Genomic DNA, 15,267 nt, shown 5'->3' with positions numbered 1-15,267 from the left:
TTTAAAAGGCTAATTGATCATTAGAAAATCGTTTTGCAATTATGTTAGCACAGCTGAAAAGTGTTCTGATCAAAGAAGCAATACAACTGGCCTTCTTTAGACTAGTTGAGTATCTGGAGCATCAGCATTTGTGGGTTCGATTACAGGCTCAAAATGGCAAGAAACAAAGACTTTCTTCTGAAACTCGTCAGTCTATTCTTGTTCTGAGAAATGAAGGCTATGCCATGTGAGAAATTGACAAGAAACTGAATATGGTTGCTGATACTGGGCCTCTGTACGCCTGTGTAGATATTCCATTCAAAATCAGCCATTTCCAGCTACAAGTCATTTACAACATTAACAATGTCTACACTGTATTTCTGATCAATTTGATGTTATTTTAATGGACAAAATGTTTTGCTTAGCTTCAAAAAACAAGGACAGTTCTAAGTGATCCCAAACTTTTGAACGGTAGTGTACATTTAAAATTAATGAAGAAAATAAATGATCAATTTACGGTGTACAGTAGTTATTCTCTGTATAGCCTACCATGCTGGAGCAGTCTCAAGCATTGGCCAGGGAGCCAGAGGAACATGATGCTGAACGTAACCTTGATGGACATGCTGAAGGAGGACTACACAGTGGTCCAGGTGGTGTCTGACCACAGCGCCCACAGAGATGAACTGCAGGCCTGCATCTGGACCAAAGAGCATCACATCTAAGTACGTACATTTCTATGCATATATTATTTTTTTGGAGAGGGGGGGGGGGTAGTTTGCATCAGAGTTTGGGGTTATTATGGTATATGTGAGGTGTGTTGGGACATTTGTTGGTAGTTTACATGACCTGTTTTTACAAAACCGCTGACTTTTCAGCTATTATTGAGAGTTTCCACTTTTCTACCTACACAGGACATGGCCAATGCCATGCAGCAGACTCAGGGAGTGCTCAATGAGCTAGAGGAGCAGAAAGAGCACAACACAACCATGGAGGACACCCTGGCTGAATACACTAGGAAAATAGAGAACCTGAACCATCAGTGAAAGGCTGAGAAGGATCTGTCTACAGCAGAGGAGCAGATCTCCAAAGAGGAGCTAAACTCTTCTAAGCTCCAAGTGGCACTGACGGATCCGTGAGGGGGAAAAGTTCTCAATATGTTGCCCAGGGCAATGTAGATAGCTCTACCAGCCAGGCCACTGCTAGTGAAAATCCCTGGGCAGACCTTTACTCTGTGGGACTGGCTGAAGACCACAGCGCACTCTGTGGGCAGATAACAGATGCTGCACCTGCAGATACAGCGATGTTCTGCAGCAGCGAGATTCAGACACCAGTGTGTATTATTGTTAATTGTGTCATTTAACCTATATCTATACTGGTTTGTCTCATTAAGATAAACATATATTTTATAACAGGGATCTTATGTTTGGCTGGGAATGGTTCTCTATGTTGTGTGAACACAAACTCAATGGTCACTGTCACTATCAGGTTAGAGTCACAGTTGTTCTGTGGAGTGTAAAGTGTGTTTATATTTTAGGTCCAAGCAGACGAGTTCCTCATGACACTGTCATTGACCATCATAACTGTCATCGACCATCAGCAGAAGAAGCTGGATGGAGCACTTGCTGAAGCTCTCGTTGAGGGTCTCTCCACCAACCAGGGATGCTCAGAAGTCATACAGCAGTCAAAAGGAGGTCAGGTGCAAAGATAGTTGACAGCCAAATTACATTTGGCCAATCACAATCAATGATTTCATGTTCCATGACCAATAATACACTATTGTATTTTCTCAATTGTTATGTTGTAGTTGGGTAATTTTAGTGACCTGGTAGAATGCACTGACCAAACACATGGAGGCGCTGTCTGGGAAAGTGGAGCATCTCCGCAAAGCCAAACAGAGGGAGAACCTCAAAATGGGGTACTTTCTTTTTTTAACTAGGCAGGTCAGTTAAGAGCAAATTCTTATTTACAATGACAACCTATCAAGGAACAGTGGGTTTACTGCTTTGTTCAAGGGCAGAATTATAGATTTTTACCTTGTCCGCTTGGGGATTCTATCCAGCAACCTTTCGGTTACTGGCTCAACGCTCTAACCACTAGGCTACCTTCCTTCAGTGCTGGTAAAGTCACAAAAAATGCTTTTCTAAGCTATTGTCACTTGAAAGTATGACAATGTTAAAGATAATTTGTTTAAGCAGATGTAGGCAGGAGAAGGTCTCAGGTGGACACAGTGTGATTTCCAGAGGTCATACCTAGAGCTGTTAATGATGAAAATGTATTCAAACAATGCACTATATATTTCTCAATAAAGATGAATTCCATAGAATTAGAATACAATTACATCTATATGATGAATAATACCATGTATTCTCAAGTTCCTTTTGATTGTGATACACTTTTATTTAACTCATTTAATACCACGGGAGGGCGTTACATAGCTACATATGATTGCACATTCCAGGTAAATTCAGTCTTAATTGATTCAAAGTGGAATACAGTGCCTGCTTTCATTTAATTCCCAACTCAGAAAATGTAGGGTAATGTGTAATATCCAATTGACAATTTCCTGCTACAGAACACTGTTAAAAAAAACACAATACTACAAACTTAGAATACTCCAACTGAAGCCAAAGACCTTGAGAGCCCACCTATCTTGATCCGTGTTGTTCCATAAAATTGGCAAGTGTTCCTAATATTTTCTATTGGACACACATCAATTGTAGTCTTAGTAGTGGGCGTGTTTCTTTTTCTCATTGGTACGTATTGCTGACAGTCAATAGTTCATTCGTTTTCAGCACCTCCTCTTCTCTCCGCACCTCCTCTTCTCTCCGCTGACTGGCTCCTGGTGACTTTGCTAGAGAGTGCGTTTACAGTTTTCAGCGCAAGCTACGTTTCTATGTTGCTACCACGACCACAGACCAAAATGCGTTGGACATGGCTACAAACTACAATTCCTGACGAAAGTTGGATAATTTTGATCATGGAGAATCAATTTGAGGGAAACAAGCGTTAGTCACATGGATATAGCTGCAATGCATTCCGTTGGCTACTTATTTGAGAAATAGGAAAAACTGCAACTCCTGTTGTGGTGTTTATGGAGGCTCACGGGACCATTTCAGTGAGCGAGAGGACCGGCGAAATGTCACCTGTGTAGTAGTGTTGTATACCCTGTAGTAAAGTATTTACCAAGACGAGAGTGCGGAGTACAAAAGCCTGGATCCCCATATTCTGCGTCGTTGTCAATTTATAAATTGGCCTCTTCAAATGTGAGCAAAAAAGTTATCACGACAGCAGCTGCGCTGTGGGAGGTACCTCGCGAGCAACAAGATGATAAGATCATTGATATTACCTAATCCTTTATCCCGTTTAGTAAGCATTAGTCGATCATAATGAGCTTGTAGGTATCAAAGTAATAGGTGGACGTCGCTGTGGTATCAAAGCACCTTCAATTATGTGCTGGACTAGCTTCTTTATCTAACTAGGCTACTAAGACATTCAGACAGTTTTCCATTAAGTAGTTTTCAGAATTTTGAATGAACTCTCATATCGTGTTGTGGAATTTGGAATGACTTTGTCATTGCCGCACACACCTTGGACCAACGTTTAGAGCTCCAACGCTATTGACTGCAACCCACTCGGGATAGTAGGCTACACAGGAAGAATTGCGCAGTTTCAGGTTTTTGTTTGTGTAGTCTTTACGCTTTCAATTGGCACCCATCTAAGCTCAGCTGGGTATTTCAACCATGTCCTCGAAAGACAATCCATGTCGGAAATTCCAAGCCAACATTTTCAACAAAAGTAAATGCCAGAATTGCTTTAAACCAAGAGAATCTCATTTATTGACCGACGAAGATTTAAATCAGGTAAGCAAGTGTTGCCATATGTTTCACAGTCATGGGGTCATGCTCATTGGCGTAGCGCAGCTCCCGCTAGGCGTGGGGGGCCACAAGCTTTGGGGGTACTCACGGAGGTCGGCCCCCCCCAGATAGCATATGAACACGTCAGAAGCCATGAACAAACAATTTAGAAAAACAGGAAATTGGCTTTAAAGCTGCAACATTTTCTCTCATGGCAAAATCTGTAGAATCACAGGAAATTAGTTCAGGGATTCTTGAAAGTCGGGACGATCCGTGTCCAGCAGGAAAACTATTTTCATACTAGCAAAAAATATTGTTTTATTCTGCCTTAATTTACCTTTAGCAGAATTTTACAATGGAATATATTTGACTTTTTTGAAAGTACTTGAAATATTATTGAATATTACAGCCTGGTCTCAGACTAGACTAACTACAGTAAATGTAAATTCGGGACACATTAGTACATGTTACCTTTGGTATGGTTACTTAAGGAATAAACGAAAGTAGGGTTGCGAGTTCGAAACTCATCACTGACAACATTTTAGCAACTTTAACTACTTAACTTTTTTGCTACTTTGCACGTTAGCTAACCCTAACCTCAACCCTTTAACCTAAATCCTAAACGTAACCCTATCCCCTAAACTCTAGCCTAGCTAATGTTAGCCACCTAGCTAGAATTCGTAACATACGGTGCCTTCGGAAAGAATTCAGACTGCTTGACCTGTTCCACATTTTGTTACATCCTTATTCTAAAATTGATTTAAATGGGTTCTCTCAATCTAAACACAATACCCCATAATGATGAGGTTTAGAAAGTTTTGCAAATGTAATAAACTGAAATCACATTGACATAAGTATTCAGACCTTTTACTCAGTACTTTGTTGAAGCACCTTTGGCATCGATTACGGCCTCGAGTCTCCTTTGGTATGACGCTACAAGCTTGGCACACCTGTATTTGGGGATTTTCTCACATTCTTCTCAAGCTTTGTCAGGTTGCATGGGGAGCATTGCTGCACAGCTATTTTAAGGTCTCTCCAGAGATGTTCGATTGGGTTCAAGTCCGGGCTCTGGCTGGGCCACATTCAGAAACTTGTCCCAAAGCCACTCTTGGCTGTGTTCTTAGGGTCGTTGTCCTGTTGGAAGGTGAACCCTTGCCCCAGTCTGAGGGCCTGAGCTCTCTGGAGCAGGTTTTCATCAAGGATCTCTCTGTACTTTGCTCCATTCATCTTTGCCTCGATCCCGACTAATCTCCCAGTCCCTGCCACTGAAAAACATCCCCACAGCTTGATGCTGCCACCATGCTTCACTGTAGGGATGGTGCCTGGTTTCCTCCAAATGTGACGCTTGGCATTCGGGCCAAAGAGTTCAATTTTGGTTTCATCAGACCAGAGAATCTTGTTTCTCATGGTCTGAGAGTCTTTAGGTGCCTTTTGGCAAACTCCAAGCAGGCAGTCATGTGCCTTTTACTGAGGAGTGGCTTCCAACTGGCCACTACCATAAAGGCCTGATTGGTGGAGTGCTGCAGATATGATGGTCCTTCTGGAATGTTCTCCCATCTCCACAGTGGAACTCTAGAGCTCTGTCAGTGACCATCAGGTTCTTGGTCACCTCCCTTACCAAGGCCATTCTCCGTTTGCTTAGTTTGGCCGGGCGGCCAGCTCTAGGAAGAGTCTTGGTGGTTTCAAACATCTTCCATTTCAGAATGATGGAGGCCGCTGTGTTCTTGTGGACCTTCAATGCTGCAGAAATTTGTTGGTACCCATCCCCAGATCTATGCCTCAACTCAATCCTATCTCGAAGAGTTCTATGGACAATTCCTTCAACCTCATGGCTTGGTTTTTGCTCTGACATGCACTGTTAACTGTGGGACCCTATATATAGACAGGTGTGTGCCTTTCCACATCATGTTCAATCAATTTAATTTACCGCAGGTGGACTCCAATCAAGTAGAAAAAGCTCAAGGATGATCATTGGAAACAGGATGCACCTGAGCTCAATTTCGAGTCTCAGACCAAAGGGTCTGAATACTTACGTAAATAAGGTGTTTATGATTTTGATTGGCAATTGGACATTTCAGCAAAATTCCAGTTTCCCAATACAGAAAGTGTACATTGTGCAGTAGAGTTTCCTGTGAGTTAGCCATCTGTCAAATAGGCATAGTACAAAGGTTTAGGTTAATTGGATGTAATTAGTTGTTAGCCCCAGGGTATAGGCTATCATCCTAATACTAATCTGTGCACGAATTAGCTCCCTGACATGAAAGAGCACAATGCATGAAATGGCACTGACAGTTTTCAAAGAAGTCAACGAGGAGATGCATGCAGGTTACATTTTGTTAGGCTTGTCAAACACATTGTGGTTGAATGAAAAGCGTATTGAATCAAATCACATGTATTTATAAAGCCCTTTTTACATCAGCCGATGTCACAAAGTGCTATACAGAAACCCAGTCTAAAACCCCAAACAGCAAGCAATGCAGATGTAGAAACCCTAACTTAGTACTTTTCCTATGGTGAGAATAGAATCATTGCTTACCTTGCACATTTTACATTGTTGCCATCACCTTGACATAAGAGAGCTGGCTAAGGATGGCCTTGGTATAGAATTAAGTTGTTATATTGGTGAGAAGAGCCTGCTCTTTAACAGGGGAGACACCCAAAAAGCCATATAATTTTGATCAGAAGACTACAGGAATAGCTGCGCAGTGACAGTGCTGATTTTCCTCCACCCTGTACACCATTCGTTCTAGACATGTGAGAGGTTGTTAGGTAAAATCTAGATATTAGCCTTACAGCATGTATAGCCATGGCTTTTGGTAAGCTCTTAGAAGCAGGTGGTCCTGACTCAACACTGAAACACGTCATTATGACTAAATATGTGATTGACTCGCACAAGTTGCATCCACGGACACACACACACACACACACACTCACTCTGTCCGGGTCTGCTTGACTTTAGGAGTAGTTTGTCTCTTTTGACTGGACATACACCTTCAACTGTACATAGCACCACATCTATTCCACGATATTGACACTAGAGACGGACACCTTTAGCTAGACACAACATTACATCTATTCCATGATATTCACAACCGACTGTCCTCCTTGCATGGATGAAAATAGCTCTGTGGCTGACTCTTACCTAGTGGAATTCCTGACCCAAAAGGCTATCAAAAGACCTCATTGTGCTACTAACTTGCAAACTCTAGTCTCGTTAGTCAGGCGTCTCATCAACACCAAAGGCCCAGCACACATTACATACGAGATACTTTGTCTCTGTAAATCTCTTTCCAAACATATTATCAGCAAGAGCTTTGGTCATTCCTTTAGTATTTGACCCCTCCCCCTCACACTCATCCCATCTAGCCCACATTCTCTCAGTGCGGTATTACATAGTCATTACGATGGGGGGGGGGGGCTGTGAGATGAACGCACCACACAAATGACTGCGTTTAACCATTGAAGGGTAAAGGCTGACCTAAATCCGTCTTGCCCGTCCCTTCTCAGGGGGATTCAGCATAGGCCCCCCGTCTGGTCATGTGAAGAGAGATTGCTCTTTTTCTCTCTCTAAAGCACTGCTCTCTTTTTCTCTTGTTTTTACCTCTTCTCATTTTCTAGGGGCAGGGGGGTAACATTCTGTAACATTTCTACATTGTCTTCTTTCATCTGTAATATAGTCAGATATCGGCTTAATCGGAATCAACAGACATTATCCCAGAAATGCCACAATGGATTCCCTGCTCAGCCCCAAGATGGTGACTTTGTCAATATTTTAAGCATATAGACCACACACTTAAGTGGCTATCTGAACTGAGCTGTTGTTAGTGTAAAGAGACTCATAAGTTCCTTTTTGAATGCTTGACCTGTACTATACAGGTAACTGCCAAAATAATGGAAACACTTGAGTAAGTGAGGGATGCAAAGTATATTGAAAGCTGGCACTTCCACACCAATGACTGTGTATATATAAATGGACAAAGCCATTGATCATGTGACACCATTCATTTGACATTTTTTACCCTTTTTTTATGATATCCAATTGGTAGTTACAGTCTTGTCCCATCGCTGCAACTCCCGTACGGACTCGGGAGAGGCAAAGGTCGAGAGCCATGCATCCTCCGGAACACAACCCTGCCACGCTGCACTGCTTCTTGACAAACACTTTTATTTGTACCCCTTTTTCGTGATAATGTAAAAAGTACAGGTGGCCATTTGATTATTTGTTCAGCTGTCTTATAGTTTGGGGGTAGAAGCTGTTAAGGAGCCTTTTGGACCTAGACTTGGTGCTCCGGTAGCACTTGCTGTGTGGTAGCAGAGAGAACAGTCTATGACTGGAGTCTTTGGCAATTTTTTGGGCCTTCCTCTGACACTGCCTAGTATAAATGTCCTGGATGGCAGGAAGCTTGGACCCAGTGATGTATTGGGCCATACACACTACCCTCTGTAGCGCCTTACGGTCGGATACCGAGAAGTTGCCATACCAGTCGGTGATGCAACCGTTCAGGATGCTCTCAATATGCAAGCTGTAAAACATTTTGAGGATCTGGGGACCAATGCCAAATCTTTTCAGTCTCCTGAGGGGGAAAAGGTGTTGTGCCCTCTTCACGACTGTCTTGGTGTGCTTGGACCATGATAGTTTGTTGGTGATGTGGACACCAAGGAACTTGAAACTCTGGAACCGCTCCACTACAGCCACGTCGATGTTAATGGGGGCCTGTTCGGCCCACCTTTTCCTGTAGTCCACGATCATCTCCTTTGTCTTGCTCACATTGAGGGAGAGGTTGTTGTCCTGGCACCACACTGCCAGGTCTCTGACCTCCTCCCTATAGGCTGTCTCGTCATTGTCAGTGATCAGGCCTACCACTGTTGTGTCGTCAGCAAACTTAATGATGGAGTTGGAGTCGTGCTTGGCCACGCAGTCGTGGGTGAACAGGGAGTACAGAAAAGGACTGAGCACGCACCTCTGAGGAGCCGCGGTGTTGAGGATCAGCGTGGCAGATGTAGTTGCCTACCCTTACCACCTGGGGGGGGGGGGGGGGGGGGGGGGGGCGACAGGAAGTCCAGGATCCAGTTGCAGAGGGAGGTGTTTAGTCCCAGGGTCCTTAGCTCCGTGATGAGCTTTGTGGGCGCTATGGTGTTGAACACTGAGCTTCTTCTGTGTGATTTTTATTTTGTATAATCTGTTCAAGGACATACATCTGGTGTATTAGAAGCAGTTATTGGTACCATGATTGTCTTCAATGTTGTTTTTACACAAAGATTGACCATGAAGATTGAAAACTATAAAACATATGCCATGGCCATGCATCTGTCACCAGATCTCAACCCAATTGAGCACTTATGGGAGAATAGAGCGGCGCCTGTGACATTGTTTGATACCACCATCAACAAAACACCAAATTATGGAATTTCTCGTGGGAGAATGTTGTCGCATCCCTCCAATAGAGTTCCAGACACGTGTAGAATCTATGCTAAGGTGCATTGAAGCTGTTCTGGCTCATGGTGGTCCAACCCTATATTAAGAGAGTTTATGTGGGTGTTTCCTTTAATTTGGCAGTTACCTATAGCTATCACTGTTTCGACATTATCTTGCCTTTCATCGCGCCAAGCAGAGAAACACCCAACATTGTAATCAAAGATAAAGGAGCTTTACATTGGATTAGAAATAACATTTAGCGGGGGGAACTTTTGACCTTGATCAGAGTATATTAAAGTGGGACATTTAGCTCTCTCGTTGTCCCCTTTTTTTAACACTCAACTCTGTCCCCTTTTTTATACTTTTCCATAGCGACATGATGGATTTATGGAGTTATAACTGAGCACTTTCCATAAGCCAATTTGATTGTTTAGGGTTAATGGGAGTAGGTAAGCATAAATCCTTTTAAACATGCTCAACAAAACTCCAGCAATGGCTATATACACAGCGAGACCAATCCAATCCCTTCAGATCAAGTTGGAGCTCAACAGGCTTTAGTAGTGTTGTTGCGTACATAGCCAAAATCTGTTTTCACTAACTGCTGCCTGTGTACGAGTTAACTGCATTTTCTTTTTAACGCAGTGAATGAGAATCCTGAGTCTTTTTTGTGTGAAGAGAACAGATTTTTGTCACACCGCTTCTCCCTTCCTCCTTTGCTTCGCTCCTCACTTTCTTGCCCGCCCACTTAGGGGGATCACAGGGAAAATCACGTGTTAGAAGCTATTTCCCCTTTTTTTTTTTTTTAAGGCAGTACTGGTGCTCTGGAATGCAGCCAGTTAGTGTGTGCAGCCTGAACACCGCTCACACAGCTGGTCCAAACAGCCAGTGTGCAACTTGTATACAATCTATTGAAACAGACAGCCAGTGTGTAGTCAGATTATTCTAGGATATACTTGAGTAATCATCCAGGGCTCGTAATCACTGCCGAATACCAACCAGGCCCCTGTCCTCCAGGGGGCCCACATTTGATTTTGTTAGTCATTCTCACTCGTATCATATTATGATGGCATAGGTCATTACAAAATGTGTAGAATTTGTGTATTTTTTATATATATATATATATATATATATATATATATATTTTTTTTTTTAGAAAGGTGAGGGAGTGCCAAGATGGAGGTGCTTCAAAACCCCTTGTCAGTCATTTAGTGTGTGTGTGTGTATTTATCTAATTGGCTGTGATGGTCATGGAATTTTGGATGATGGTTATTGGTCAGCTAAATGACTCCGGTCACCATAATAACCGTTCGAATAGCAAAAAAAACATATCTTTTTTAGGTACACATTTTCTCCCCTCTGCTCCTTACTGCATGTGCTGCTGCAGGGAATGGGGGTCTTGGCTAAGCAACCGAAGACTCTCATTTGCTACAGCGTCTTGCTTGTTTCAGCAAGGAGCGGCAGTTTCGTGACGTAGAGTCCATGTTGCAGCAGAAACGGACGAAGGTCCGGCCGTCCCGTCTAAAGTCAGCTGTTTTGTTCCACCAAAAAATTAAATGTATATATTTTACGGATATGACGGTTATTTTATAGTGGTGTTCATCCACAACCATCGGTTATACGGTAATTACGCCAGCCCTAATGTGTGTGTGTGTGTGTGTGTGTGTGTGTATTTACAAAAGTATGTGGACACCCCTTCAAGTTATTGTGTTCGGCTAGTTCAGCCACATGCGTTGCTGACAGGTGTATAAAATCGAGCACCCGGACATGCAATCTCCATAGACAAACATTGGCAGTAGAATGGCCTTACTTGAAGAGCTCAGTGACTTTCAACGTGGCACCCGTCATGGGATGCCACCTTTCCAACAAGTCAGTTTTTAAAAATGTCTGCCCTGCCAGAGCTGCCCCGGTCAACTGTAAGTGGTGTTATTGTGAAGTGACAATATCTAGGAGCAACATGGCTCAGCCGCGAAGTGGTAAGCCACACATGCTCACGGAATGGGACCGCTGAAGCGCGTAGCACTTAAAAATAGTCTGCCCTCGGGTTGCAGCACTCCCCACCGAGTTCCAAACTGCCTCTGGTAGCAACGTCAGCACAAGGACTGTTCATCGGGAGCTTCATGAAATGGGCTTCCCTGGCCGAGCAGCCAAGCATTGATTGGAGTGGTGTAAAGCTCGCCGCCTTTGGAATCTGAAGCAGTGGAAACGCGTTCTCTGGAGTGATGAATCACGCTTCACCCTCTGGCCGTCTGATGAACGAATCTGGGTTTAACGGATGCCAGGAGAACACTACCTGCCCCAATAGTGCCCACTGTAAAGTTTGGTGGAGGAGGAATAATGGTCTGTGGCTGTTTTTCATGGTTCGTGCTAGGCCCCTTAGTTCCAGTGAATGGAAATCTTAACGCTACAGCATACATTGACATTCTGTGCTTCCAACTTTGTGGCGACAGTTTGCGGAAGGCCCTTTCCTATTTCAGCATGACAATGCCCCTGTGCACAAAGCGAGGTCCATACAGAAATGTTTTGTCGATCGGTGTGGGAGATCTTGACTGGCCTGCACAGAGCCCTGACCTCAACCCAAGCGAACACTTGGTATGAATTGGAACGCTCACTATGAGCCAGGCCTAATGGACCAACATCAGTGCCCAACCTCACTAATGCTCTTGTGGCTGAATGGAAGCAAGTACCCGCAGCATTGTTCCAACATCTAGTGGAAAGCCTTCCCAGAAGATTGTAGCCTGTTATAGCAGCAAAGAGGGCACCAACTCCATATTAATGCCCATGATTTTGGAATGAGGTGTTTGACGAGCAGGTGTCCACATACTTTTGGTCATGTAGTGTACATTGGTAATAAACGGCTGTAACGCAAGGCTATTTCAATGTTGTTATGCAGTCTGACATTACTCTTACTGGAGGCTCCGCAAGAGTCCCTAGATAAGAGCATCGGCTTGGTGAGTCTTAGTAAATCATTATCTCGCCAATTAATTATTTTGTTAATGCTTTCTTTAATCCATCTTAATTTTTTTTCTTTCCCATTAGGCAAAACCTATATATGGAGGATGGTTGCTCCTGGCTCCAGAAGGAACCAATTTTGGCAATCCCTTGCACAGATCTCGGGTAAGTTAGTTAACCTCTGGTTGGTTTTGACGAATATATTCTAACCCAGTTGTAACCTTGTTGTCAAGTGCGTTCATTTGAGATTTCAAAATGTATTGTAGATAAGTCCTTCTAGATTCCGGTCACTCAATCATTTGGTACTGTTATGCAGAAGAAGAAAGTTCACACTTTGTCAAAGCACAGGCCTACAGCAATTGATTTTTATGTCACCTCTAAAGTTACGAGTTCACAGCAAGCTATTCTTGCGACATCGGTCTTTGTAGTCTTGTCTCTGTTCTGCCACAAACAAACAGAAATGAATAAAACTGGGGTTGAGGTTTGCAGAAAGTTAACAATTGGTAGCTTAGCAGATGACAATAACTGCAATAGTCTTGAATCGGGATGTTTTGACTCGCCTACACGTCTTGTATGAGCTTGACCAAGTTACCTCTTTAAGGCTACCCTAGACTGAGGTTTGGAGCCAGAGTGTGACCATTTAGTCACAATTTGCCACCCTTTTGATTTAGCTGTGCGAGTAAGAACACAGTGAGTGGGCAGCTCCCTGTGGGTGGCATGGTGCGCCTTCTAAAAAAGAATCCCCCGACCAGCTCTCTCAGGGGCTAATGAGCATAATATTGACTCCGTCTCTCTGCTGCCGGTGCCCTGGGGTAGTTTGTAAGACTTGATTTCCGTGTTCGCTATGATATGATGTTGGAGTGTCCTAAAAGAGGAGGATTGAGGGGGAGTGGGAAAAGTCCCGGTTCTCACAGCCCCTGATGGCTTCCATATGGAGGGAGAGCATCTCTGGAGCCATCGGCCTCAGCCCTGTCAACAGTTCCCACCTCGTGATATCACTCACAGGCACTTTTTTTCTTCTAAGGAGTGTAAATAAACACACATGCTGAATTGGTGGTTGAAATGGTTGGCCCGTATGAAAGGTTGATGATGGATGTATGGATCCCTGTTAGATTTGAAGTTGGCAGACGACTCAACTGTAGGTACGGTCGGTCCCGTATTGGGTAGGGATGGGGGGGGGAATCGCTATTACAGTGCCATTTTCTCTATTTTTGCATATTATGGACACTGAATGTTGTCAGCTCAACAAAAACATAATATTGCTACTTTTTAAAAATGTATTTAATTAACAAAGTTATGTACCTGTGTGGAAAAAGTAATTGCCACCTCACACTCAATAACTGGTTGTGCCACCTTTTTTAACTGCAATGACTACATCCAAACACTTCCTGTAGTTGTTGATCAGTCTCTCACATCCCCGTGGAGGAATTTTGGCCCGCTCTTCCATGCAGAACTGGTTTAACTCGGTGACATTTGTGGGTTTTCGACTATGAACTGATCGTTTCAGGACCTGCCACAACATCTCAATCGGGTTTAGGTCTGCACTGTGACTAGGCCATTTCCAGAACTTTTAAATGTGTTGTTTTTGAGCCATTCTGATGTAGCGTTGCTTGTGTGTTTTGGATCGTTGTCTTGTTTGCATGACCCAGCTGCGCTTCAGCTTCAGCTCACGGATGCATGTGCCTGACATTCTCTGATACAGAGCAGAATTCATGGTTCCTTCAATGATGGCAGGTCATCCAGGTCCTGAGGCAGCAAAGCATCCCCAAACCATCACACTACCACCACCATGCAGTTGTTACTGTGGAATGCGGTGTTTGGTTTTCACCAGTCCCGTTGTCCAAAAAGTTCCATTTGGACTAATCTGTTCATAGAACCTTCTTCCAAGAGGCTTCACAATCTTCCAGGTGCGTTTTTTTGTTTGTTGTGGCGAACTTGAGTCGACTTTTTGGACGCCATGTGTCCCGTTATGCCCGGCGAAAGCCAAACCCTGCATTCAGTGGTCCCCTCTGAGCCTTATATTACAGTTTTAATGGCCTCTGAATTAGTATGATGTTCCTGTAACTCGGGCTTTGCTGAGGACGCCTGTCGGCAGCCCTATTCGGGGGCCCCCGACACCCCGTAGATCACAAAGCACTTCCCCATCTTTTATTGATGGATCTCGGCAGAAAACCGAGGCTAGAAACTTAAACACCCGGACAAAACTGGGCATTAAGAAAGGAGGGGTTGGTGATAAAGGGCTAATATAGAGTGTGGAAAACGTATAGCCTACCATTTATCATATTCACTAAAAAGAGAAAGTCATTTAGCGCTAGTTTCGCCCTAAGGCTTCTTTGCATACTTTCTAATACCTGGAAGTCTACTGGTGCCTTCAAGGGGAAAAAGAGGGAAAGAGATGTAACAGCCTGGGTCTTAGGGATGATTTTTTTTTTTTTGTCTTGTGATGATCCAATCTTCTCCTCAAACAAACATGGACTACCCTGGTTGTAGAATTTACACTTGGAGGACACTTTGGTGTTGGAGGGATTAGCTACAGTGCATAGAGTGTACGCTAGAACGCTGGATGTTTCTGTTTTGGCTGTGGCACGTTTTCATCAGATGCTAGCGGAGGTTCCTGTTAGCGCCAGGAATGTATCCTGGTGAACAGTGATCGCTCGGTGGTTGGCTTAAGTCAACCTCTCCTCTGTTACAGAGTTGAAGGCATTCTCTCTCTCTCACTTCGTTTCTCTCTCTCGGTCTCTCTATCGGTCGGTCTCTCTCTTTGTATTTAAGTGACACATATGTCCAGTATGCAGCACAACAGTCTGTCATTTTCAAATGTTGCCAAGCCAACACAGTGGATACCGAATGGTAAACTTTACCCTTGTGTGCGCGGCGCGTGTCTGCGTGTTGGGGTAATGGTGTTGACTCAGTCCTGGCTTTGGGATCTAGGGCACACTGACTCACTAAGTCATCGGCAGCCATGCCCCCGAAAAAAAAGAGCTATGAAACCGCAACGCATGCTGGGGACTTTTCGGTGTTGTTGGGCTTGGGGATTCTTCTGAGGGATCCCTGCTTTATAGCATAGCC

General features: G+C 43.8%; 1 protein-coding gene across 4 annotated transcripts in view; it reads left to right on the top strand.

Moving 5' to 3' along the window:
* The first annotated feature begins 2,791 nt into the window (after window positions 1-2,791).
* si:ch73-103b11.2 (centrosome-associated protein CEP250) overlaps window positions 2,792-15,267 on the top strand; it is a 105,733-nt gene continuing 93,257 nt past the window's right edge. For 3 of the 4 annotated variants that reach the window (XM_055923663.1, XM_055923646.1, XM_055923637.1), the window contains exons 1-2: window positions 2,793-3,839; window positions 12,286-12,363. In XM_055923663.1, coding sequence (XP_055779638.1) covers window positions 3,720-3,839; window positions 12,286-12,363 — 198 coding nt within the window. In that variant the 5' untranslated portion in view covers window positions 2,793-3,719. Of the gene's footprint in view, window positions 3,840-12,285; window positions 12,364-15,267 lie in introns of all 4 variants that reach the window. The other variant, XM_055923654.1, reaches the window with a different exon arrangement.

The sequence above is a fragment of the Salvelinus fontinalis genome, chromosome 1 (genome assembly GCF_029448725.1).
Source record: "Salvelinus fontinalis isolate EN_2023a chromosome 1, ASM2944872v1, whole genome shotgun sequence".
Lineage (NCBI taxonomy): Eukaryota > Metazoa > Chordata > Actinopteri > Salmoniformes > Salmonidae > Salvelinus > Salvelinus fontinalis.
This window is presented reverse-complemented; position numbering and strand designations above follow the sequence as displayed.